Source organism: Tympanuchus pallidicinctus, unplaced genomic scaffold (genome assembly GCF_026119805.1).
Source record: "Tympanuchus pallidicinctus isolate F22 unplaced genomic scaffold, pur_lepc_1.0 scaffold28, whole genome shotgun sequence".
NCBI classification, from domain to species: Eukaryota; Metazoa; Chordata; class Aves; order Galliformes; family Phasianidae; genus Tympanuchus; species Tympanuchus pallidicinctus.
In genome coordinates, this window is record NW_026294745.1 from 2448777 (window position 1) to 2473062 (window position 24286).

The 24286-nt window shown below is 40.3% G+C and overlaps 2 protein-coding genes across 3 annotated transcripts in view; both read left to right on the forward strand.

Annotated features, from left to right (window-relative positions):
- The first annotated feature begins 238 nt into the window (after positions 1-238).
- ATP6V0A2 (ATPase H+ transporting V0 subunit a2) lies at positions 239-14511 on the forward strand. 2 transcript variants are annotated; one of them, XM_052690861.1, is made up of 20 exons: positions 239-447; positions 1825-1903; positions 3158-3255; positions 4097-4234; positions 4525-4625; positions 5335-5461; positions 6214-6296; positions 6637-6730; positions 7040-7252; positions 7739-7889; positions 8544-8683; positions 9605-9762; positions 10216-10306; positions 10610-10728; positions 11160-11370; positions 11883-12002; positions 12237-12356; positions 13028-13145; positions 13394-13565; positions 14395-14511. In XM_052690861.1, the coding sequence occupies exons 1-20, from the start codon at positions 331-333 to the stop codon at positions 14495-14497; spliced, it is 2553 nt and encodes an 850-aa protein (XP_052546821.1). In that variant the 5' UTR covers positions 239-330; the 3' UTR covers positions 14498-14511. The 2 variants fall into 2 exon arrangements, with proteins under 2 accessions (XP_052546821.1, XP_052546822.1); XM_052690862.1 differs by having other exon boundaries at positions 239-414.
- A 614-nt stretch (positions 14512-15125) lies between these two features.
- Positions 15126-24286, forward strand: part of DNAH10 (dynein axonemal heavy chain 10) — a 54515-nt gene continuing 45354 nt past the window's right edge. The window contains exons 1-11 of the mRNA XM_052691065.1: positions 15126-15354; positions 15666-15773; positions 17155-17291; positions 18062-18167; positions 19623-19738; positions 20118-20250; positions 20943-21100; positions 21822-22052; positions 22256-22446; positions 22904-23102; positions 23850-24044. Coding sequence (XP_052547025.1) covers positions 15126-15354; positions 15666-15773; positions 17155-17291; positions 18062-18167; positions 19623-19738; positions 20118-20250; positions 20943-21100; positions 21822-22052; positions 22256-22446; positions 22904-23102; positions 23850-24044 — 1803 coding nt within the window. The remainder of the gene's footprint in view (positions 15355-15665; positions 15774-17154; positions 17292-18061; positions 18168-19622; positions 19739-20117; positions 20251-20942; positions 21101-21821; positions 22053-22255; positions 22447-22903; positions 23103-23849; positions 24045-24286) is intronic.

A 24286-nucleotide genomic window follows, 5' to 3' on the forward strand; every position in this document is an offset into this window, starting at 1 on the left:
AAAAAAAAAAATACAGAAAGATTTTTATTTCACAACGAGCAAAGGCGCACGGATTGATATTCTTAAAAAGCGAGGAAAAACAACTCAGCACGTCGGCTGCTCGACTGCAGGCGGTAGGGGCGGGCCGGGGGCGGGGTAACGCTGGGCTCGGGGCTGGGCTTAGAGCTGGGCTCACAGCTGGGCGCTCTCCCGGCGCCGGTTGGCCGCCCCGCCCCCCGGAAGCCGCAGCCGGCGGGCGGGGCGCTGCGCTATGGCGGCCGGGCCGGGAGCTGCCGCCGTGCCCGCTGCGCGCCGGCCGCGCTGAGCCGAGCCGCTCCGTCCTGGGCCGCCATGGGCGCGTTGTTCCGCGGGGAGCCGATGTGCCTGGCGCAGCTCTTCCTGCAGAGCGGCTCGGCGTACGAGTGCCTGAGCGAGGTTGGGGAGCGCGGCCTGGCCGAGTTCCGAGATGTGAGTAGGGGCGGCGGGGCGGGGGGCTGCGGGCTGAGCCGCGCGTCGCCGTCGTGTGGCAGCGGGCTGAGCTCCGGGCCCGAGCTGGAAGGGGCCCGCCGGGTTGTTCTTCAGCCCTCGCCTTCCTGCGCCGCCCGTGCCGGTGCCCGACCGCTGTCTGGGAGAAGAGCTTCCCCTCGTACCCGCCCGCACCTGCCCTGCCGCTGCGTGAGGCCGTCACCTCTCGGCCCGCCGCCGTTATCTGCGTGCAAAGCCGGCAGCCTCCTGTCGGGAGTTGTACGGAGCCGGCCGCTTCCCCCAGCTGCCCCCCGTAGTGCTGTGCTCCTCACCCTTCGCGGCTCCGCTGCCCTTCTCTGGACTCGCTCCCCGGCCGCGATGTCTTTCTGTTAGCGAGGGGCCCGGCACTGAGCGCAGCACTCGAGGTGCGGCCTCGCCAGCCCCAGACACAGCAGAAAGGCCCCTTCCTGCTCCTGGCTGCGTGGTTGCTGATGCAAGTCTGGTTGCTGCTGGCCTTCTTGCCCACCTGCTGCCCTAGAGTAGATGTGCCTATCCCCAGTAGGTTGATAGAAGCACCCAAGTGCTCTGTAAGCTTATTTCTGCCTTCTCACTGACTGTCAGGATGTGCTGTGTCTGCTCCCACAGGGCAACTTGCCTTGGAGGAAGCCAACTGCATGGCTTAGAAAATGGGTTGGGTAATACTTAACTTCATTTTTGAGCTGTCTCATCATAATTATGTGATGCTTACTTGGTGACAGAGTTTGGAATTTCTTTCCAGAAATGCAGGTGACAGTCTTTGCAAGGAAAACTTAAATGAACAGCTAGTTAGCAAATATGGCAGTAGGAGGATGTGCATTCGTCAGTATATCGTTGTAGAGATGTCTAGAGATGCTATTCCATCTAGTCCTGATTTGAAAGTTGATTATGCAGCCAGAGGTATTGCATACTCATGGGGAGGTGCATGCAAATATCTATGAGTGCTTAACATTCCATGTAGATTCTGTGAAACTCCATAGCAAAAAATCTGAACAAACCGAAAAACAACAACAAAAAAGCTGTTTCTAGCAAGGTTCATGCTGGTTAATTTGAAATCTTTAAGTAGTGTTTTAAATTGGTAGGAATAAGGTTGGGAATGGTTTCTCTGGTAGATCTAGTTATTTGGTTCTTTGAGTAAAAAAAAAGGAAGGATGTTGATTCAATTCCAGTAAAGCTTTGCTGTTGAAAGCCAAATCTTTTTCTCCTTTAGTAGCTTCCCAGATGAAAAGCGCTTTTTAGAAAGAGTGCATGTGCAGCATTGGCTCCATGAAGTCTCACAGACAGCTGTGTTTTGTAGGGGTGGTTGTTTTCATGTTACCTAACGAGTATTTCATCCTTCCTCAGCTGAACCCAAATGTAAGCGTGTTTCAAAGAAAATTTGTGAATGAAGTGAAGAAATGTGAAGAAATGGAAAGAATTCTTGGTGAGCTTTGTTTTCCTACCTGCCCTTTTTCACCTGAGGCGTTATTCAAGCTTACTTTGCTGGAGTGGAACCGAGGTGTTGATTTCAGCTGCAGTTTTTCTTTTTGATTTTTCCCAGTTCTGTACTGTATGAATTTTGCAGAATCTTATAAAATTCTTGTATCTGTGACAAAGGCCTGTGTGCACTCATGTGCACTTTAGAGCCAGAGATGGCTTATTTGACTCCTGTACTGAAATGGGTCAGAACATACAACTCGAGTACATCTACAGCTGAAGACTGCACAGCCAGTGGGCAATTCCAGTGTTCTAGTGCTGTCTGTCTCTTAATTTTCTCAGCTTTAAGTTTTACTTGCTGTACAACTTGTATGTGTTATTGCTGTTCTGTTTCTTCTCTCTTTTTTGGTTAAGCTCAGAAGTGAAGAAGAGTTGCTGATGAATAGTTGAGACTGTTTCTGTACTGAATGGTTAAAATGCTGCTGGGAAAAAAGAAGCTTTGCTCTGGATATTCTCTTGATTATAAGATAAATCTTTTTTTTTTTTTGGTCACATTACACAATTCAGCACTGTCCAACTGCCAAGCACTCTCCAGATCATCTCAAGCTAATAGTAATTGCTTTCACATGGCAATCAATGCATAGAAGAAAGGCTGCAAAGCTTCACCAAGATGCATTTCACTGCAGTGTATCCTGAGGAAAGGTTACTGTTGAAGGATCCTTTTATTGGAGTGTGTTGCTGGAATCATGTGCTGGTCATGCCATACATCCCAGCAGCTATCGTGGCAATCGCACTGCCCAGCATGAGCTGCATGTGTTGTTGGGTTACTTAAGCCTCTTTGTTGAAACACTGTATATTCCAAACATGAGTCGTGGAGCAGGATGTCAGTTTTTTTTGCAGATGGCATTAGAAAGCTGTTCTCACAACAACAAAAACATACTGCGAAATGTTAAAAGCTTCTTTAAAAAATGGGGGTGGTGGGAAGGCTTCAGTCAGACGTCTCTGAGGATGGGTTCCTTCTGCGAGCTTCCAAGGGAAGTCTTGTGTTCCAAGCCCATTGTCAGTGCCTTTCCAATGCACAGGGCTCACCCTTTCCTTGTGTTCTTTTTGAAGATTCTGTGTATGGTTGCAGAAATAAAGGAATGAAGTAGTTAAGGCCCGATGCTGCAGTGTGATTGGCACCCTCACAATGGCTCTTAGTGTTCTTGCAAGCGTAAGTGATATGCTTATATTTCTGATTCTGTTTCTCTTCTCGCTCCAGGCTATTTAGTACAAGAAATTAAAAAGGCGGATATTCCTCTTCCTGAGGGAGATGTTGCTCCTCCTGCCCCCTTGCTGAAACACATTTTAGAAATCCAGGTAACTTGTTCAAGCACCAGTTGCCAAAACTGTAGTACTGGATCTCAGAACTTTATTTCAAATTGGATCACTTTCTGTTTCACCACTTACGACCTAATTTACACAGGGATCTGTCAGGGGCAGACTTTACTTCTCTTCATCCAGATGTCATGTTCTGCCAGTGTTACTTCAAAGTCTGCTTTGAGGATGTTATATTGTCACAAAATTCCTGTGAAAGGCAGAAAGCTAACTTAGAGGTTTGTAGTCACATCTGTTTTGATGGATTGGTGCGTTGCACTGTTCAGATAAATTGCTGTATGTAGGTGTAGTCCTTCAGCCTCATTTATTGCATTGGGATTTATTCAGGACTTTTCCTGCATCCTTATTTTTCAGGGTGTGTGGGAGTTCTTAGTTCTTAGCCCAAGGCTCTGCTGTTTCCCATGTTGGTTTCCTAGTGAGTACAGAGTGCTCTTTTCTCTGAATGCTTTTCCTGGTATTGTGTTGGAAGGAGAAGCTTGTAAAATGCAAATATACTTTTGAATGATGTTCCTTTTTAGTGTAAGTCTGTCAATAGAATAATAGGTAAATAGGTAAATGTCTCACACTCTGTGCTATTCCAGGTTCTAATTCCAAGTGTGCCTTAGCTCAGAAGTAAATTAGAGTCATAACAGCAGACTTAATGGATTCTGGTGGTGAATCAGGCATACTCAGTATGAAGCAATCTTTGGTAGACTGAGTAATAGCATTTATTGCACTTAAGAATTTGGAAAACTAATAATTCAGCCAAATTAACATGTACTTCAAATGAATCCTCCCCCAATTTCCAAACCCGATTCTGTGTCACTTTTATTTTGTGTAACAGGAACAGTTGCAGAAGCTGGAGACAGAATTGAGAGAAGTAAATAAAAACAAAGAGAAGCTGAGGAAAAACTTGATTGAACTCACGGAGTACACGTGCATGTTGGATGTCACACAAACGTTTGTCAGGAGAACAGCTGAGGTAATCCTGCAGCATCTGAGTGTGTTGTGTGACAATCCTGTTTACACATCCTGTCGATGTATAAATTGGTCTGAGAACATTTAGGTCACTTTTGCAAAAGTATCTGTTAGCTGCTGAGTGATTTGGTTGGGATTCCAAGATCTTCCCGTTGCCTGAATTGAACGCAGGAAATAATTTTGTATTTTCACTGAAATAATTTAACTAACTTTTCTTCTTGAGAATAATAAATTAGTTTTTTGTTTTTTTTTTTTTCCTGAGAGCTACAGCTGATCTTTCTTTTTCTTATCTAGTATGAGTCCCACTTACATATAAATTACGAAGAATTTCCATCTGTGGAAAATGAGCCATTTGCAGATTACAACTGTATGCACAGACTGGGTGCCAAGCTGGGGTAGGTATGGTTCAGTCCATATCTGCCAGATTGCCGTGATGTGCTGCTTCAGAACTGCTTCAAGAGCTGCTGTAAATAATAGGCTGCTTTCTCAAAAGATGGGGTGTTGTGTGAGTCCAGTGATTTCAGATAAGCCAAACTATTTTAGGCAGGGTGAGTGGCCCAATTGTACCTCTGAATCGAAACTGGATTCTTTGAAGAGATGTGTTAAAGAAAACTGTCACAAAGCTCCCATAAAACTAAGTATGTGTGCTAAGGAAAAGTCTGAAATTGCCCTGAATTGGTGGTACTTCTATTCAAACATTTTTCAGGATTAAGCACGCTGAGTCAGTAGTAATGTAACATTATTATTAATGGTATTGCCTACTTGCTTTTAAAGTGATGTATGGATACAAATCCCTGCAATGTCTTTATGAAAGTAAAAAATGAGTGAAAAATCAAGAACCTTACTGCTAAAAGCGGAGGTGATGTCAAATATTCTATTTGTTTCCTATGGTCTATAGTCAATTTGTTTTCTAAATAGAAATTGCCTTCATTTTATAGACCAGGTAGTTCCTATAGAGAGTGGTTTCCTTCTTTAGAGGTGATGTGTTAAATTATTGTGGCTGCTATTTTGTGATGTGATTTACTCCTGAGATTTTAGCTTTTCTTGGTTTTGCCTTATCCAACTTGATGTTGACCTATTTACCAAAGCTCTCTTTTTCTGTAGCTTTATATCTGGGTTGGTTCACCGAGCAAAAGTTGAAGCATTTGAAAAAATGCTGTGGAGAGCTTGTAAAGGATACACTATTCTGACATATGCGGAGCTGGATGAATGTCTGGAAGATCCAGATACTGTGAGTAAGAAATACTATGAAGGAGTTTATTGTGTTTGTACTTTTCAAAAGACTTAAAATAATTGCTGCTCAGCTCTGCACTAAATGGAAATGATTTCTCAGTGCCTTTGGAGGCCTCATGGCTGCCTCCTCTCTGCATCCTCTGCTCTGGGCTGGGCAAACCCAGTGACCCCAGCCACCCCTCATACATCTTACCTTTTGCTGTGCAGTAGCTGTGACTTTGATTGGCTGCTGTGACCAAAAGAAAAAAAAAAAAGCACAAATGAATGCTTGGATATTTATTAACTAGGTCTGTACACAGTATTACCTCTTAATGTCCCTTTTATTTGTTCATTCAGTAGTTAAGGAAAAAAAAAAAGTCTGGGATATTGTCTGTCTTCTATTAAAAAATATCTCTGAATTTATAAAATGCACTTTGTCCATCACCAGTAAAAGTTGGCTAAGTTGAATGAAATTTTGCTTTCATTCTGATTTGTAGCTCTTCAATTTTCCAGAGCTTTTTTCTGACTTATAATTCAGAGGTGATGAAATAAAGTCTGTTTTTTCTTCCCTGAAAATTGTGGTTTTTTTAATGATCTACGAAAAGAAACTCCTTTGAGTTTCATTTTTGATCTTAATTAAAACATGGATTGCTAATGTTGCTGCTGACACTTTTTTCTGATTATACTGTAAAAGAACAAATTTGAATAATGACAGTGCACTTGAGTTCTTGGTTGAAAACAAGTTTCATTAACTATTTTCTTTTCTTTCAGGGTGAAACCACAAAATGGTTTGTGTTTTTAGTGTCCTATTGGGGTGAACAAATTGGCCAGAAAGTTAAGAAGATTTGCGACTGGTAAAAATGAATATATGTTGTTTCTTTACATCCGAGTTCTTTTCTTGTTTATTTTTCCTCTCCTCCACATCCTTAGAAACGTTGATTTTATGCAAGGCTTTGAATTTGATTTTTTTTTCCATCCCCTCAGCTGCATCTAGCTTTAAAAATTCACGGTGTACAAATAAACGCGTGCATCGCCTTATCTGCAGTCCTTACTAAGTGTGGGCCAAGCACTGAGTGAGACTCGGCAGAATCTTGCCTATAGTTATTAGATGGCATGCTGCAGATTTGGCTGGGACCTGATGTCGGCTGCCTTTTGCTTTGGTTTGGCTCTTCACACACATCTGTGTCTCTGCAGTTACCGCTGTCACGTGTACCCCTACCCCAGCACTGTGGATGAGCGCCTGGCGGTTGTTGAAGGGCTGAGCGTTCGTATTCAGGATCTTCGTACAGTGAGTAAATTACAGTGGTGTTGTCCATTTGCCCAGGAGGCAATAACTTCATGTATTGCAGTATTAAATATATTAATGTTTCTGAAATGCAGACAGCTTTGGATCTGAACATGATCATACATAATGTTTGTGGCCTTGTGTTGCCTGTATTTATTAAACTTCAGAGTAATTCCACTGCCTAGAACAGGAGGCAGTGCTCACTGGGGCCTCCTGCAAACGTGGTTCATCTTTGGACAAACAGTCTGTGCTTTTACTGTAGTTAACATAACTGTTTCAATGAAATCTTCTCATTTTTCTGCTTGGACAAAGGTTCTGCATAAAACTGAGGATTACTTACGCCAAGTTCTTTGTAAAGCATCTGAATCCATCTATACTTGGGTTATCCAAGTAAAGAAGATGAAAGCCATTTATCACGTACTCAACCTGTGCAGCTTTGATGTCACAAACAAATGTTTGATTGCTGAGGTTTGGTGTCCAGTGGCTGATCTGCAGAACTTGCGCCATGCGTTGGAGGAAGGTTCTGTAAGTCAGCTGAATGCTCTGTGCTGCTAAAGCTTCTGTCTTCTGACTGTTCAGATAGGGAAAGAAAATGCTTATTTAAAACAGGATAAAAGTTGGGTGCGGGCAGGATATACTCAACATACTCAATAAATGTTAAACAATTTCTTTATAAACACAATCTTTATTTAGTGCTTTGAATAAGAACTACTTTACTATTAAATAAGAACTTCTATGTTGGATCCAAGTTTCTTATCTGAACCACATCTGGTATTCCTTATAAAGTACAGACCAGAGCACTGTGCATTAATTCATATTTTTAGATCAACAGATGTTTATTTATTTATTTATTTATTTTAAGATGATGCAAAGAGATGAATGCTAAATTTGGGCTTTATTTTAGTGATGTTTCAAGGCTGGTGAAACTACTGATAGAGAAAATGATTTCACTTCCATTAGATTAAGCATCAACTGAGTTTTCGTGCTTCTTTTCTTTCTCTCTGTAAATAGAGGAAGAGCGGAGCCACGATTTCTTCCTTCATGAATACCATTCCAACAACTCAACCTCCTCCAACTCTGATACGTACCAATAAATTCACCTCAGGGTTCCAGAATATTGTTGATGCTTATGGAGTTGGAAACTATGGGGAAGTGAATCCAGGTTGGTTCTCTGAAATCTGAACTGTATTGTCGTTATTGCTCACCTGGTTTGTAAAATTGTGCGTTTAAATGCCTTGCTAAGTGGGACACCAAATGGGGCAAAGTGGGGACAACCGTACTACTTAGTTATTAGGTGTTGTAAATCTTCAGTAGCTCATCCAAAGTGCAGGTGGTTGCCATGTGGTAAGTTGGGATTTGATTTTGAGGTGTTCTTTCAGCATTATAAATAGTGAGAACGACTGTATGTTTATATGCTTTACCTTGGATAAGAGCATATATTTAGGGAAAAGAGGAAAACTGGGAATGGCTGTTGCTCTTGCTGAGGTGGGAAGCTCATCACCTGGATAAAAGACAACAACCTAGCTTATACAGCCCAGTAGTGTAATATCTTTCTGTGTTTTGTAGCTACCTTGACTCTGATAGCATCATGTGATGCTGTACGGAAGAATACTTATGTATAAATTAAAGCAGGCTTTAAATCGAGTTAAATTCCTATGGTGTGGGAGATCTGTTAGCAGGGGGTGAAATGTCCTTCAAACTTAAGACTAAACAAATTGTTTGGGAGGCTAAAAATAGTTGATTGCTTATGCATAATTCAGATACCACCATCATCTGTTGTGCTGTATGTCTGAAATGTATCACGTTGCCATTGCAGCTCTCTATACCATCATCACTTTTCCCTTCTTGTTTGCTGTTATGTTTGGAGACTTTGGGCATGGTCTGCTAATGTTCATCTTTGCACTCCTGACGATACTGTATGAAAACCATCCTAGATTACGAAGATCACAGGACGAGGTAAAAGGAGTTATAAACTTAAACTCCACCAGCAGGATAATTCCAATTAAATAGCTGCTATGTTCCTGTTAAGTGCTATTTTTTATGCGTGTATTAGGCTTTTTTGTCTTAAGATTTTATGTGTTCAGTATTACTGTACTCCTCAAGATTAATGCAGTGCCTTGAGCTCTTCTTCTCCTGAAAGGTCGGAAATTGCCAAGCTGGAAGAAGAACTGGCAGCAAATAATGTTGGTGGGCTTGTCTTTGGTTTTGCTAAAGCTACTTAGTGGCATATGTTGTTTACAGAATGTGGTTACAGCCTCTAACAGGAGGAGAAAATGTCTCTTCAAGTTTCATCTTTTGTTGTTTCTGAATAACAGTTGCAGTTCGAAATTCACAAGACTTAGTTTTATTTAATCTTTTAATTATAGGGGCTTAGAAAGTAGGAACTCTTGCATATCTTATTAGAATTATATTTAATTAAGATTGATTGCAGGTGGCTTAACTTCCTGAGTTAAGTCTAAGAGAAGAAATGTGGCTTTAGACAACCATTAGTTACTGTAGTGATGCCAGTGAGAGAAGTGTCAGTTTGTGTCGCTGGAGCTCCTATGGGGACTCCAGATCTCTTCATTCCCTTTAAACCAAAGTTGTCTCTCTGAATTTGCTGAGAGCAAGTACTGTTTCCTAAATCATTTGGCATAAAGCTATAATGTGCAAAGCTGAATCTGCCATTAAGTGATTGTCCCTTGTAGATTGCATATTTACATGCTTAAAGATTGTTTTCCATTTTGATTGGCCTCAGGTTTCTTCGTTTTATTTGATGACTGTTTGTAGTATTGTTTAGCTTTCTGAAGTTTTTACGTGGCCTGCAATGTGTTTCTCTTTGAAATGCATGGGTAACATGACTCCTCTTTTTTTTTTTTTTATAATATATATTTGCAGATAATAAAAATGCTATTTGATGGCCGATACGTCATTCTATTGATGAGTTTGTTTTCTATATACACTGGTCTGATTTACAATGATTGTTTTTCGAAGTCATTAAATATATTTGGTTCCGGGTGGAATGTTTCAGCAATGTTTGAACAGAACGTTTGGCGGTGAGTGGTTTACCTCTGTTTGCTGTGCCATTAAAGCAAGAGTATTTCCTGCAGCAGGTTCAGCCCTTGGCCCTTCAACTGTTCTCTTATTTGAGGTTGCTCTCAAATGGAATGTAATGAAATGTAGCAAGACCTGGCTAGTGGGCTGTGGGCTCCATCTCTTCCACACTTCAAATGAAAAATGCAGTAATAGTTATTTAAAAACAAAAAAATACAAGAAAGTAAAAGAGAGGTTATAGGTAATCCTTTGGGGGGATGTTAGTGCATTTTATCTAAAAGCAGATTGTGAGCTTTCAAAACAAAACTTTGTTCCAGGGAAATGGGGAATAAAATCTAAAAATGTGTCTTTCAAAGACGGTGTGAATTGAACCCAAATAAAAGGTGCCCAGGTTGTGTTTTTTTTAACTAGCCAGACCGTTTTTACTTAGAAATTGTTTTATTCTTTCACTGCAGTCTTGAGGATCTGAAGTCTCATCAGCTTTTAATGCTGGATCCAAATGTTACTGGTGTGTACAATGGAGCTTATCCCTTTGGAATTGATCCGGTTAGTTTTACTGTTCTCTGTTATCTGCTGTGATGATCAGTCATCTTTAAATTAGATTTTGATTTGTGTATTAGAGAGAGAAAGACACTCTGGGGGAAAAGAAAAAGCATTTCTGTTTTCCTTCTCCAGTAGAAAAGAGATTCCCTCTAATGAATCAAAGACTGAACTATTTTCACACACTTCAGACTGAGTTTGTGATCTCAGCTTGACGTAGAATGCTGATCTTGTAATAGAGAAAGGATATTGCTGTATTCCTTCCATTGCATTGCTCTGAAGGTTTGCATTTTGTCGTTTCTTCCTCAGATTTGGAATTTGGCAAGCAACCGTCTCAGTTTTTTAAATTCTTTCAAGATGAAAATGTCTGTGATTCTTGGAGTGGTTCACATGACATTTGGAGTTGTATTGGGAGTTTTTAACCACTTGTAAGTACAAGAAGTCATGATAACCATAATGCTTTTTGCCAAGGCTGTAATTATGCCAGTTAACCTGGCAAGAGAAATGGGGACAGGTGTGTGTTTTCTTTAACAAAACCCAGCATAATAGTAATTATCTTAAAAAAAAAAAGAAAAAAAAAAGGCAGTAACAGAGGTTCTCTTTCACAAAAATTAGATAATGGGTCAGTATTATTCCAAGAAGTATTTCACTTCTTGCTAAATGCAAGCACGTGCTTCACATGGTATTGATTTCCACTAAAATACCATGTTAAAATGTCACTGAGTATGAAGAAATCACTTTAAGTCCTGAATTCAGTACTGCTCTTTAAAATGACATTGTGACCACGTTTGGTCCCAAGTTTACCTTGATTTTACTTTGTAGAAGTTATTTATCCCTTTTTCTCTTTGTTTTCTTTTAGACATTTCAAGAAGAAGTACAATATTTATTTGGTTTTTCTTCCTGAACTTTTGTTCATGATGTGCATCTTTGGCTACCTTGTGTTCATGATTTTCTTTAAGTGGTTAGCATACTCTGCAGAGGACTCCACAACTGCTCCAAGCATTCTGATTCAATTTATTAACATGTTCCTGTTCCCTGGTGGTGAAGCAGATGCCTTTTATACTGGACAGGTTAGTAGTTTTCTTACAAGCTTCTAAGGATCCTTTGCTCTCTGTGCAGTTATTATTGTACCAGTTGTAAAGGCTGATAGCTGGGTGTGCTCTGCCTTCCCCTGGGGAGGGGAATGTCTCAGACTAAGGGGAAATTGAAGAAACATGATCATTAAAAATTATTTTTATTCTTCTTGGGGACTTGTGGAAGTAGTTTTCTCAAACAAAAATTCCCAGTTTAGAATTGAGGTGAGAGAATAGTTGTATTTTTATAGTTTTGCTGCTTGCTTATGTACTGTAAATAATCCTAGTGCAGCGAGCTTCAGTAATGCCTTCATCTGGAACTCAGTTTTGAAGATGCTGGGTGTCTGTAATTCCATTTAAGAGGAGGATTAAGTGAATATTTAGGTACATTTTCAATTTGGGTTGCATATGCACTGAAATCAGTAGTATTTTTTTAGACTTATTAAAGGAAGGCTTAATTTTGATTTTGTGATCTGGTCTAATGTTGTTTCTTTCCCACCTATGAACAGGTTGGTCTACAGAGATTTTTACTGTGTGTTGCTTTTCTTTCTGTTCCTGTAATGCTTTTTGGAAAACCACTTTATTTATATTGGTTGCACAGTGGAAGTCGAGGCATCAGAACATACAGGGTAAGTATTGATATGTGCTCATACAGTTCTTCAGGATAGAAAATTCAGCTGGTATATTGCTTATAGATAATGTCCATAATTAGGTGCTTCTACAGAACTTTCATAGTTCTTTGTTCCTCTAATTCTCTGGTCATTTTTGCCTTGGAGAATGTTATTTTCTGTGACTACTTTAAACAAATCTAAAAATTGACACCAAGAGTCCACCAGCAAACATAATGCATTTCAATTTTGCAGCGTGGCTACAAGCTAATTCGGAAAGAAAGTGAAGAAGAGCTTTCTCTGCTGCAGCCTCATGATGTGGAGGAAGGAAGCAGTCATTCAGATAGTGGGCACGTAGAAGAGGATGGAGAGGAGGTAATTAATTAATTTCTGATTAGTTAGGTCTTGAAAGGAAATTACAAGTAGAAAATCAAGGAGCTAATCATGGAAACTTCCAAGAAAATCAGCAGAGCCTTTACAAAGACCTTAATGCCAGTATTGCTGTATCTAAAAAAATACAATTGTTTGCTTAAATAATTTCTTGGAAGTAAACATTGAAACTTGTGGTGGTGAATTTCATCTTGGTATCTTTGTTGGCAGCAAACATGCATATTTAGAGTTAACTCTATTAATACGGTTATTTCTCTGTGACTGGCATTACTGATGATTAACCCTAATTGTAAAGATTCAAAATCGACATTGTAAATTTGTGACATTGGTGGAACAGGAATTTGAATGGTGTTTGTTTTTTACTGCCTTCATTTTTCAAGAATTAGATCATATTATTTTGGAAAACAAATTTGCATACATTTTTATCTATCCACAAAGTAACTGGGGAAACTAACTGGACCAATAGACTGGTTGTTGTCGCTTCTCTCTGTAATGAATCTTAAACATAAGCTTTTTTTTCCCCTTGATATGAAATCAGTGTATGACCCTGTGATGGATTTTTTTTTTTTTTGTATACCAAGATTGGCAGATGAATGTTTTTGTTTCCCTTTGCACTGCATTGTTTAAATGGATACAGATGTGTTTTTGTCTTTCAGTTTAATTTTGCAGATGTTTTTATGAATCAAGCCATTCATACCATTGAGTACTGTCTAGGATGTATTTCTAATACAGCCTCGTATCTGAGACTCTGGGCATTAAGTCTTGCACATGCACGTAAGTATTTCGTGTTGGTTTTGGTTGCTTTTTCATCTGTCCTGATCTTTAACCCTCAGCTGGCCTGCTGAAATGATGCTGCTATGAAAAAAAAAATGTGGGATGGGGTGGAGAGTTTCCTGTAGTTCCCATGTTCAGCAGATTCTGTAATCCTGGTTAAACCAGAATACAGGTTAGCTAGAGTAGCTCACTTGATGAATGTATGCTGTACCAATGTGAATTATGAAAGCTTTTTTTTTTCCCAATAGAACTGTCAGAAGTTCTGTGGCAAATGGTGATGAGAGTGGGTCTTCGTGTGGACACAACCTATGGTGTCTTACTGCTGGTCCCTGTTCTAGCCTTTTTTGCTGCACTAACAGTTTTTATTCTTTTGGTCATGGAGGGGCTTTCTGCTTTTCTCCATGCTATACGACTTCACTGGTAAGTTTTAACTGCTCATTTTTTAATTACTTCACTCCAGTGTATACTGGCTGCTCTAAAAGGATTTGGGGTCAAAATACTAGGGACCCTTAAGTGAAAATTTTAATGGCCCAATCCTCTTTAATTTATCTAATCTTGTTGAATACATGGCTTATTAGTTTGAGTATTCTTCTTGGATATTTTCAGTGAACTCATATTTCATTGGCTTATGATTTATACTGACCTCTGCCACATTGAATTAATTATCATGCAAATTATGAATTAATACATTTGATTTACACTATGTTAGCTTTTCATACTGTAGAATATTAGTAGCTGTGATAAATATTAATTTCAGTCTAATTGTGTCACTAAATGGCTGCAGTCTGTTTTGCTCAACAGAACATTTATATCTGTGAGAAGAACTTTCATTCAAGTGAGACTGCCAGCCTTTAAATATTTGAATCCTTCCTAGTCTTCACATCATGAGCTTTGCACTTTTGTATGCAGAAACTTGATAATGTTTGCAGTGTAGGGGAAAAGGCAGATGTATATACACATAATGTAGTCAGAGTTCTATTAGTGAAGAGTTTTGTCATCGTGAGACTTTAGATTTGCAAAACTAATGCCAAAACAAATGAGTGAGACAGAAATGAGAAATAAACTGTGACAGCAGAATTTTTAGTCTCTGGAGAAAAACCAAATCTCCTGTATCTGCAGATGGAACAGCTGCACTGGAAGTCTGAGTGCTGGGATTCGGATTGGTGGTGTTTGGCTTCTTGCGTTGCAGGCTTCTCTCCTTTGACAATTTTGGATTAATATTGGCCTTGTACCTTTTATCTTGTTTCAGGGTGGAATTTCAGTACAAATTCTATACCGGTGGAGGCTACAAGTTTACGCCTTTCTCTTTTCAGCACATTTCTTTACATTTTAATAAAGATGATATAGCATAGCTCGGTTGCTCTCAGCGAAGTGTTTGGGATTCTCTGTTCTTGTAGGACAAAGTGTTTCTTACCCACTGCCTTATACCACAGCCAAAAATTGTCAGATATATACCTCCCACGGAAATACACAGCAGACTTGGAGCCTAGAAACTATACATTTTCCTTAATAAACTAATATTGTAAATTAACTTTCTCACAAATTGTTACCACATGTTGTAAAATCACGACGTTTCCTTTTGTTAAAGCTGTTTATTTTCTGGAACGATTAAGATCACACTGAACGTTAATTACTCCTCTATCCTCTACTTCAGCAAGCCCCCATCTCGTGTACTTTGGAACTCAGAAGCAGGCTCAGTTTTCAGTATTTATCCCGGCGGCATCACAGAACACGAACTCGTACACAGCACTGCATCGCACCCATTCCCAATAAAGCCCCTTTGGCGCTGTTCCCCTCGCTTCCTGCGGAGCCCCTTAACGCCCCGCGCCACGCAGCCGCTCCTCCCGCCGCCCGCTCGAGGCGCTGCGCGTGGCGACCGTTAGGCGGCGCTGCGAGGCGGCGGTCGGCCGGGCGGCGGCCGTCGCTCCTCCGGGAGCTGTTGCTGTGGCGACCGGGCGGCGTCTGTCGGTGGCTGCCGCCATGAGCCTGGGCGACGTGCGGGTGCGGTGGTTGCGGGATCGAGCGCTCGCTGCTTTAGGGTTGACCGACGCGAAGCCTTTCGAGGAGCTGCTAAGCCGCGACGACGGCGAGGCCGAGAGGGCCGTGCTGCGCTTCTTCAACGGCGATGCTGAGAACGATGAGGATGTGACGGCCGTGCTGCTGCTGCTGCGGGCCGAGCGGCGCCCCCACGAGGGCGGGGAGGCAGCGGGTGAGGCCGCCCTGCAGCCTGCGGGGCCCTCGATCCCCGCAAGCGCTTCCTGTGGTCCTCTCGCCACGTTCCCGTTTTCTCCTCTCACGGGCTGCTCTGTGTCCCATCTCCCAGCCCTGTTACTTCTCTCTTTACCCCTTTCTGCGTCCCCCTCTCCCTTGAGCTGCATCCCATCCCCTTGTGCCCTGCTCACCTCTTCTGTTTGCAGACCCTTTCTCCTTCTCTCCAGCAGTCTTGGAGTGATTTGCACCATCACCATTACGGGGTGGTTCTGTCTTGCTTTCCTGATTTGTGTGTGTGTGTGTGTGCAGATGCAGGCAGTACACGTGAGTTTGGAGATGAGGAGGAGGAAGAAGGCTCTGATAATTCATTTTCTGAGCAGCTGGCTGAGGTGGCCTCCTCTGTGGCATTGGAAGGAAGTAGGTGATTTTAGGAGGAAGTTTTTCACCCAGAGGGTGGTGACTCACTGTACCAGGTTGCCCAAAAAGGTTGTGGATGCCCCATCCCTGGAGGCATTCATGAGCAGGCTGGATGTGGCTCTGGGCAGCCTGATCTGGTGGTTGGCAACCCTGGACATAGCAGGGGGTTGAAACTGGGTTATCACTGTGGTCCTTTTCAATCTAAGCCGTTTTATGATACTATTATTTGAACAGCCAAAGCATGCAGGTTTCAGGTCTTTCTGCTGCAGGGGTTTGGTGTGACTCTTCCATGTGGCCCTCAGAGCAGATCCAGCAAAGCACTTGTAACATCAGCAGCTTCTAATGCCTGGAAAGCAGATCTGATTTTGTGAGTGGGGTCATGGTTAGAGGATCGCAGAAGCAAAGAGTCATGATCTGCTTTTTTATACCATTTTATACTATGTTTTATTGAGGCAATAGGATAAGGCAACAGAGAAACTCCAGGGGAATTAAGGAATTACACTTGGGAGATGATGACAAGGCAGGGTCCCCAGCTGAAGTGCTTTTACGCCAATGCAGACAGCTTGGGAAACAAATGGTAGGAGCTAGAAGCCATCATGCTACTTGAAAATCACCATGTAGTTGCAGTCAGAAACCTGGTGGGTTAATTCCCATGACTGGAATCCGGCTGTTGATGGCTACAAGTTGTGCAGAAGACACAGGCAAGGAAGGGTGGAATTAGGTGTTGCCCTCTACATCAAGGAAGGAATAGAGGGTGAAGAACTTTCCCTGAAGAATGGCTTTCAGTGAGCAAACTGAAAGCACGTGGGTGAGAGTTAAAGACCGAGGCAATGAAGGGAACCTTGTAGTTGGTGTCTACTGCAGGCTGCCTGATCAAGTGGAGTCTCTTGAAGAAGTCTTCTTCAGCTATTGGAGGCATTGTGATTGCAGGCTGTTGTCCTGCTGGGGGACTTCAACCACCCTGACATCTGCTGAAAAGGTAGCACAGCGAGCTGTAGGTGATCCAGGAGACATTTTTAGCCAAGTAATAGAAAGCCCTAGCAACAGAGAGGCAGTATTGGACCTGTTGCCCACCAGCACAAGCAAACTGATTGGTGACATCAGGATTGAAGGCTGCCTGGGCTGTAGCCCAGAGTGTTCTAATTGAAACCCAGTTATATGTAGGATGTAATATGGTTTCTTCTTTTATTAGGATTCAGTCCTAATATGGGCAATAGTGCTGTCCTATAGGGGAAACGTACAGATGGTTGGTTGTTGAAATGTGGTGATGAAGAAGGAAGAAAATGCTCAATTCAGTAGATTCAGAAGGAAATTGGAAGGATCTATCTTGTGTGCTTAGAATACCTGTACTTTAAGAGTACTTTGTGTTATTTTTTCTTAGACATGATTCAGAAAAGCAAAACATCCGATCTGGAATCTTCAGATGATAGAAGTGTTTCAGGTCATGGTTCAGCTCTCCCTGCTGAGTCTGCATTGGGTGAAGCGGAGCAAAGATTTGCAATGGAACACACTGTGCAGGTGTGCTGCATTTCATTCTGATCCTTTGGGGTATGAAGATACAAGCTTTCTGATGCAAATGTTCCAGTAAAGTTATGGAGTGCAGTGCAAACCAAGTATTTAGAGCAGAACAGAACATTTTACTATAAAACAATTTTCATTTGAAAGCACTGTTCTGAGATATCTGCCACAGCCTCTGAAATTGACAAGACATTACAAAGATAATCTACTGGGTAAAACAAGATGTTTTTAGTGAGGAAATAAAGTAGTGAGTTACCAGGTACCATATTAGCTATTCCCAGAGTTGCTTCTAATAGAAAAGTTGCAGTTACAGTAACTGCAAAATAAAGACGTTGTGGGAGGAGCATGCAGGGGACAAATGCTTTTGTACCTCAAGGCTTTTACCTCACTAGGCAGCTGAAATGGAGTCTTGGGTATCTACTAAACTTAGTTTATGATTGAATAGCAGTAGAAGGAGATGAAATGCTTGCACATTCCCAGACAGGCGATATGGGGGGCATTTAAGTGTGTTCCAGTTTCTTGTATTTCAGGCCCAAATGCTCTTGGTTTGGAAATTAACATTTAGAAAGCTGATTATTTTTACTGTTAGCCAAGCTATTTATTTTAACATTTTATTTTTTGTACCAGTCATTTACCTGGACAGCAATATGGAGGGCTGTCGTTAAACTAATCATTCTATCCCTTTGCTCACAGAAGGCAAAAATTTTGTTGCTGTTAAGAAACATGTCAGCAAATAGCAAATCATTCTTTCTTTATATTCTCTATTTCAGATAACAGAACAGAAAGCTGACGAGGTGTATTTCTATGTGGCTCTTGATGAAATTCCTGAAGAATTTGTATCAGATGCTACTGTATATTTTTTAAGAGACCCCAAAGGTATTTGTCCTGAATAACTGAAGTTCAGCATTTCCAGTCTTTGCATTAATCACAGAACCACTCAGGTCAGAAAAGGTCTTCAGGATTATCAGATCCAACCATTCATCTGACCTGCTGAGTGCTGTCACTAAACCATGTCTTTTAGTCCATGTCCACCTGTATCTTAAACATCTCTGGGGATGGAGATTCCACCACTTTGCTCGGCCACCTCTCCCAATGCTTGACCACCTTCTTTGAGAAAAAATTCTTCCTCTTCTTTGAACTAAATCTCCCCTGGTGCAATTTAAGACTATTTCCTTGTATCCTATCACTTGTCACCCGAGAAAAAGAGACCAATACCCTCCTTGCAGCAATTCCTTTCAGGGAGTTGTAGAGAGCAGTGAGGTCTCCTCTCAGCCTCCTTTTCTCCAGAGTGAACAACCCCAGGTCTCTTGGCTGCTCGTTGTAAATCTTGTTTTCTATGAACCACTTGAGCAATGGTTCATACTGAGGAAAGCTGACAGTGATTGGGACTCAGGTTATGCCTATCCAGCCTGATTAACTGGCATGAATGCTCTCAGACTAGAGCCAGGATTCAGGAACACTATTCATATTAAATTTATGGAAAACATGTTTTCCACATTTTACCAACAGGGATGAAGCTTTCGTGCTGTTTTCAGGGGAGCACAGGAGGTTTAGTTATAGCAGCTGCTAGAGCTCTGTGAAGTGTGTTGACAGTGAGGAGCTGAATGTGAAAATTAGACCACAGGGTGGTGATAAACACAACTTGGGTATCAAACTTCCTGACCTGACTTAAATTCTGATACACGACAGGAACATCCGAAATAGAAGTTCTATTTTGATAGTTCAATCATTTAACATAAAACTGATGACTGGTACTGGTCACAGTCAGACCTTGGGATCTAGCTCCATGCCGACGGGAAACAGCAAACAGGTATTCCCATATTTCTGGGAGCAATCAGCTGCCTGTTATCTGAGCCTTAGTGCCAGCCACTCACCCCAGCATAAACATGGATTCGCTGAGCAGCAGCATGCACAGTTTGAAGCTGCAAAGTTTTTGTTATGTGACTATTTCCTATAGAAATAGGAAATGTGAGAAGAAAAAAAAAAAGTAAACTATGATAATGTTATCTAGCTGTTTTATGTCAATTCTGTAGAATGTTTTCCTGGTCTGCCTACAGAACTTTAAATCATGGCCACTTTTTGGTTTGAACAGAAAACTGCTCGCTGTCAGGCTGGGTTATAAAGAGTCACTTTTCTACCCTTTTTGAAAAGCCATCTACAATATTAAACACAGCAGTAGTTTTGAAAGTGGCTTGCACAAAACCTAGTTTATTACAAAGACAGTTTGGTGTTGTTGGAGTTTAATATGGGTAAGAATTTATGCAATTGTTTTAATAATTACTTTTTGTACCAAATAATTAGATCTGTGCTGATTCTTTGTATGCTGTTTAGAAGCAGTTACTGAACCTAATGACCTGACTGAAGCTGATGTGGTTCTTCCTAAAGTGATTGAGTTTGGTTTACTGACTGATGATGCTCTTTTGATGCTAAAAAATATCTTCTCAAAGGTAAATGCTACAGCTTTTATATATGGAGTGTTCAGTGTTTCTGTGAGTGATTTGCCTGCTTAGTATTCTGCTGACTACACGGACTAAGTGTATGAAATGCTAATATTTCGTGACTGACCTTCATATGCCAAAATGAAGTTTGTGCTAATACTTAGAAGATTTTGGGAAACAAAATATCACACAAGAGATGGTCATTATTTAACTGAATTGTCTGGGCCTATCTAAGAAACATTTAAGAATGTGATATTAAGTATTTTTTATTTTTGTGCTGATAGACTTTTGTAAAAGCATACCAGCTTCATCCCCCCTCCACCCCAAATGTAGGCCATCTAATTTATGGTACATGTCTGAATTTTTGCCTGCTATCTCCTCTGATCAGCAGGCTGGAGAAGTTTCCTTTGCAGAAAAGGAAGTGCAGCCTGTGGAATACCATGATATTCAGATAAGGAATGATCATGTCAACATGCAGAGATTCTTAAGCACTTCTCATCCAACTCTACAGCAAACTGAAGGTGAGTATTTTACCTATGCTAGTGCTGTGTTGTTCAGACTGCAAGACAATAAAAATAGGTTCACCTAGGAATGGCTCTGCTTGGAATAACAAATACATACAGTTTCTGAGGAAGATGCAGATCTGACCAAAGTTTCTCTTGCTGGTAACAGCAGTATTTTACTGCTCTGAAGCATAGCAGTCAGTATGGGGAAACGGACTAATTCCGTGACATTCTGTCAGCCTGGAGTAAGAATAGGAGAGAAAGTCAGCATGCCTCATTTCTTCCCACTGCTCAGAAGACTCTGTCCATTGCTGGATACAGAAGGTGGAAGACCAAATGAGGCTTTCACATGTGGTTTAGCATCTCCTCTCTGACATGGGTTAGCGTACCTGACACTGAGGAAAATTGAATGGCGTATACTAGGAAGACGAATAATTTTATTCAGCAAAGCCCTAATCCTGATTCTTAATGGTTAATGAATGGATCGAGGGGTGAAAAGTCAGAGCTTTAAGTTATTTCTAAGAATGCATCTCAGTATTGTGTTAACTACAGAGCAACTGATGCCTTTTGCCATATTGTCAGGGAGCAGGCAGTAAGCTGCCTACACTCAAGTAGCTGATAAAATGGAAGGTGTGAGCCATTTAGTGATGTTACTTTAATGATGCTGGTGGAACAAGACAGTTAATTTTAAGTGCCTTTGCTCCTGACAGAAGAGATTAAACTGGACATGCCAACTGTAAATCTAGATGGAGAAGTGAGTGTTCTCGCTGCAGTTCCAGAAATGGTTGAAGCTCTTGAAAGTTGTGCAATGACCTGGCAAAAACTAATATCCACAACTCTAGAGGAACAACTGAAAAAGGTTCCACAGGTAATGTCTCCATTAAGCCCAAGCTTCTTTACTCCCAGAAATTCCACAAGAGTCTCTCTGAATGATTTGTGCTCTGTTTTAATGTCTTTGTGTTTGATTGTTGGAAAGACTATTTACTAATTGAAGAAAAGTAGGATAAAGGTAGTGAGGAATGTGATTCTGGGAAGCAGAAAATAAAGCAATTCTGTGTAGGTCCTGTCCACCTAGGAAACTGTGGAAAGCTAAGGCACTTTTGTTAGTTGCATTCTTACTTCTAAAATCAGTGAGATAGCCATGAAATATTAAAAAATACAAAGATTAAAGTGTATATATACATATATATGAAACTATATTTTCCCTTGAGAAGTCATCTTTCAAACAAAATGAAATCCATTTGCAATGTTCTCATTCTGCAAACACACATACAGTTATACAATTAAATATGAGATGTTACATGTCTATGAAGTTATTTGTGCGTATATCTCTGCAAGCATGGCATCCTCAAATCCAGGGTACACTCCCCATGCTTTCCTCTCTGCTTTTTTCCTCTCTGCAGAGTTCCTCTCTGCTTGTGTAAAACTTATGAATTCAGAGTTTATTCTGTCTTCTTTTCATGGTTGAATGACATCTGAGTTTTCTCGGTTTACTTATTGAAAAAAAGAACAAATGTAAAGCTGTTAATAGGAGCTCACCCTTGCATAATGGTAATTTGGAATTCTTATTTTACTCCACCTACTTGTAGGGTAATGGTCCACTTGCAGAAATTGACCTCTGGTGTGTAAGAAATGCTGTTTTAAGTCATCTTAATGAACAGACAAAGCTTCCAGAAGTGGAAAGAGTCTTGGTAATACTGCAGGAAGCTGAGTCTGAGTGTGTCAGAGATTTACATGTAATCTTCAATGACCTCAGAGAACACTGTGTGGAAGCTCTCGATAATGTTAGATTTCTTTCAACTCTGGAACACCATTTGAAGGTATGTGATCTTAAGAAAACTCTTTGCAGATCTGCACATCTTTAGCCATCTCTGTAGTTTAGTCATCAGGATGTTTCCTTGACTGAGTTATTCATTTACTAACGTGATGGATTTTCTTCTTAACTGTAGAATAAATATTAGTTTATAAAATGTGTATCTGTATTTTCATGACAGCTTACTCACAGTACTTATATATTTAACAGAATCTAACACATGGCACTGGGTTTAATGTTGTCTTGGACACAATTCCTTCGCTGATGAATGCTCTGAGAATGGTGTGGATTATGTCACGGCATTACAACACGGATGAAAGGATGGTGCCCCTGATGGAAAGAATTGCATGGGAAATTTCAAATCGAGTGTGCAAAGTTGTGGATTTACATACACTATTTAAGTAAGTACTGGATTCCTACTTTCCTGGTCTGCATTTTTTTAAAGCTTTACTTGTTTTATGGAAAGTGTAGTAGATATAGCATCAAATATGCTTCAGTGTTTATCTCAAGTTCTATTAGAAGGCCAATTAAAAGTCAATTTATGTTGTAGTTTTCACAAATTGCCAAACCGGTCCTGATGAAACAGGTGTTTGTCCTCTTTTCTCTTGGGAGGATGAAAATCAATAAACACCCTGCAATTACCGCGGTACAGAGGTGGCAAAAATATAATTAATCAGTCTAGAAATAATACCTCCTTTCAAAATTGGTCCCACTGAAAATTAAGATATAGCAGTTGAAAGTTTAATTTAGATCTAATTAGAAGCTGCTAAACCAGGGTATATTAATCAGCTGAGATATCATTTAATATCTATAATCTTTTTATCTGTACTATATTAATTCTTTTGATTTAATTAATAGAGAAGATAGAGCTGCTGCGAAAAAGAAAATAGCAGAGGCCAAAAGTACTCTTGAACAGTGGAAGAAATCTTATTTGGCTGTTCGTGCCCAGATTGAAGCATCAGGAAGAGAGCAATACTGGGAATTTGACCGAAAACTTTTATTTGGAAAAACAGATTATATGACTTCAGTCTGTCAAGATCTGTATGATATTTTGCAGGTAGTTGTATAGAGAATAACTATATAGGATGATTGTGCCATCAGTGTTTTCTTATGTAGAGGAGATTGTTTTGTTGAGATGCTAATAGCCTTTAGCTGTTAGTTTTTTCCTGTGTGTGTTTAAGCTCAGGACCTGAGCAATGACTTTGATTTTAACAATGATGCTCTTAACGCTGGAGATGAAATAACTCTTTTCAAGTATTTGTTAAGGAAAGGCATTGCTGTGTACAGTACTGCTGTTAGCATACAGACTTGTAATAATTGTTTGACAGATTTGCAATTTTCATGGCTTGTGGTGTTATTTTGGATGGACTAGTCATTTAAGTACGCCATAGTATAAAATTTGACTGTAAAAATTGACATAAATCAGTGTAACAATTGCAAGATAACATACATGAACAGATGCTCTGTTTATCCTCCTTAAGAGCATAACTAGAACTATTTGTTGTCCATCAGTGGTCAGGTGCCATGTAGCCTGTGTATGTAAAAACGCTTGTGAAATAAAAATTAATAATAGCTGAGTATTTTTTGTTTTGACAGCTGCAGTTTTGGGCCTCTAGGGCTGTTTTTCTTAAAGGTACTCAGTGTATTGTATAGAAGTATACAAAATGTAAATCCTAAACAAGAATGGATCGTTCTCTGGTGTATATTTAAAAGGAAATAATAACAGAGAAGTGTTAAATGTCAGTAAAGAATCCAACAACCCATTAAAAATAAAGTTTTTTTATTTGTTCTTCTGACTTAACAGGTCACTGAAGAGTTTTACAATGTATTTTGTTCTGAACTGAAAGCTGTCACAGGTGATCCAAAGTACATTGATCATCTTCTGAGAAGAGTAGATGAACTAACTAGTCCAATGGAAGAACTGGCTTTTGATCCTTTTAGCCTTGAAAGTGCACATGATTGGAAATTAATTATGGAGGAATTTAAAGCGGAAGTTTCAGTAGGTATCACGTATGGTGATTTGTTTCCCCCTTATCCTTTCTATATAAAAATTCCTTCTAGAATGTCAATATTTTCATTTAAAGAAAATGTTTGATACACACACATATATATATATATGAACAAATATGTAAATGAAAACAGGAGGTATTCAACCATTTTTTTTAGTCAGTACTTTATTTGCAAGTTCTTTTTGTTTATAGTTTCACTTTATCTTGCAAACTGATAAAACATGCTTTGTGT

Excerpts from the sequence above, each read along its gene's own strand:
- ATP6V0A2 (XM_052690861.1), top strand. The coding sequence starts at position 331 with ATGGGCGCGTTGTTCCGCGGGGAGCCGATGTGCCTGGCGCAGCTCTTC. Across the intron at positions 10,307-10,609 it reads ATCCCTTTGGAATTGATCCG|ATTTGGAATTTGGCAAGCAA; the intron begins GTTAGTTTTACT and ends TTTCTTCCTCAG. Across the intron at positions 12,357-13,027 it reads TAGAAGAGGATGGAGAGGAG|TTTAATTTTGCAGATGTTTT; the intron begins GTAATTAATTAA and ends TTTGTCTTTCAG.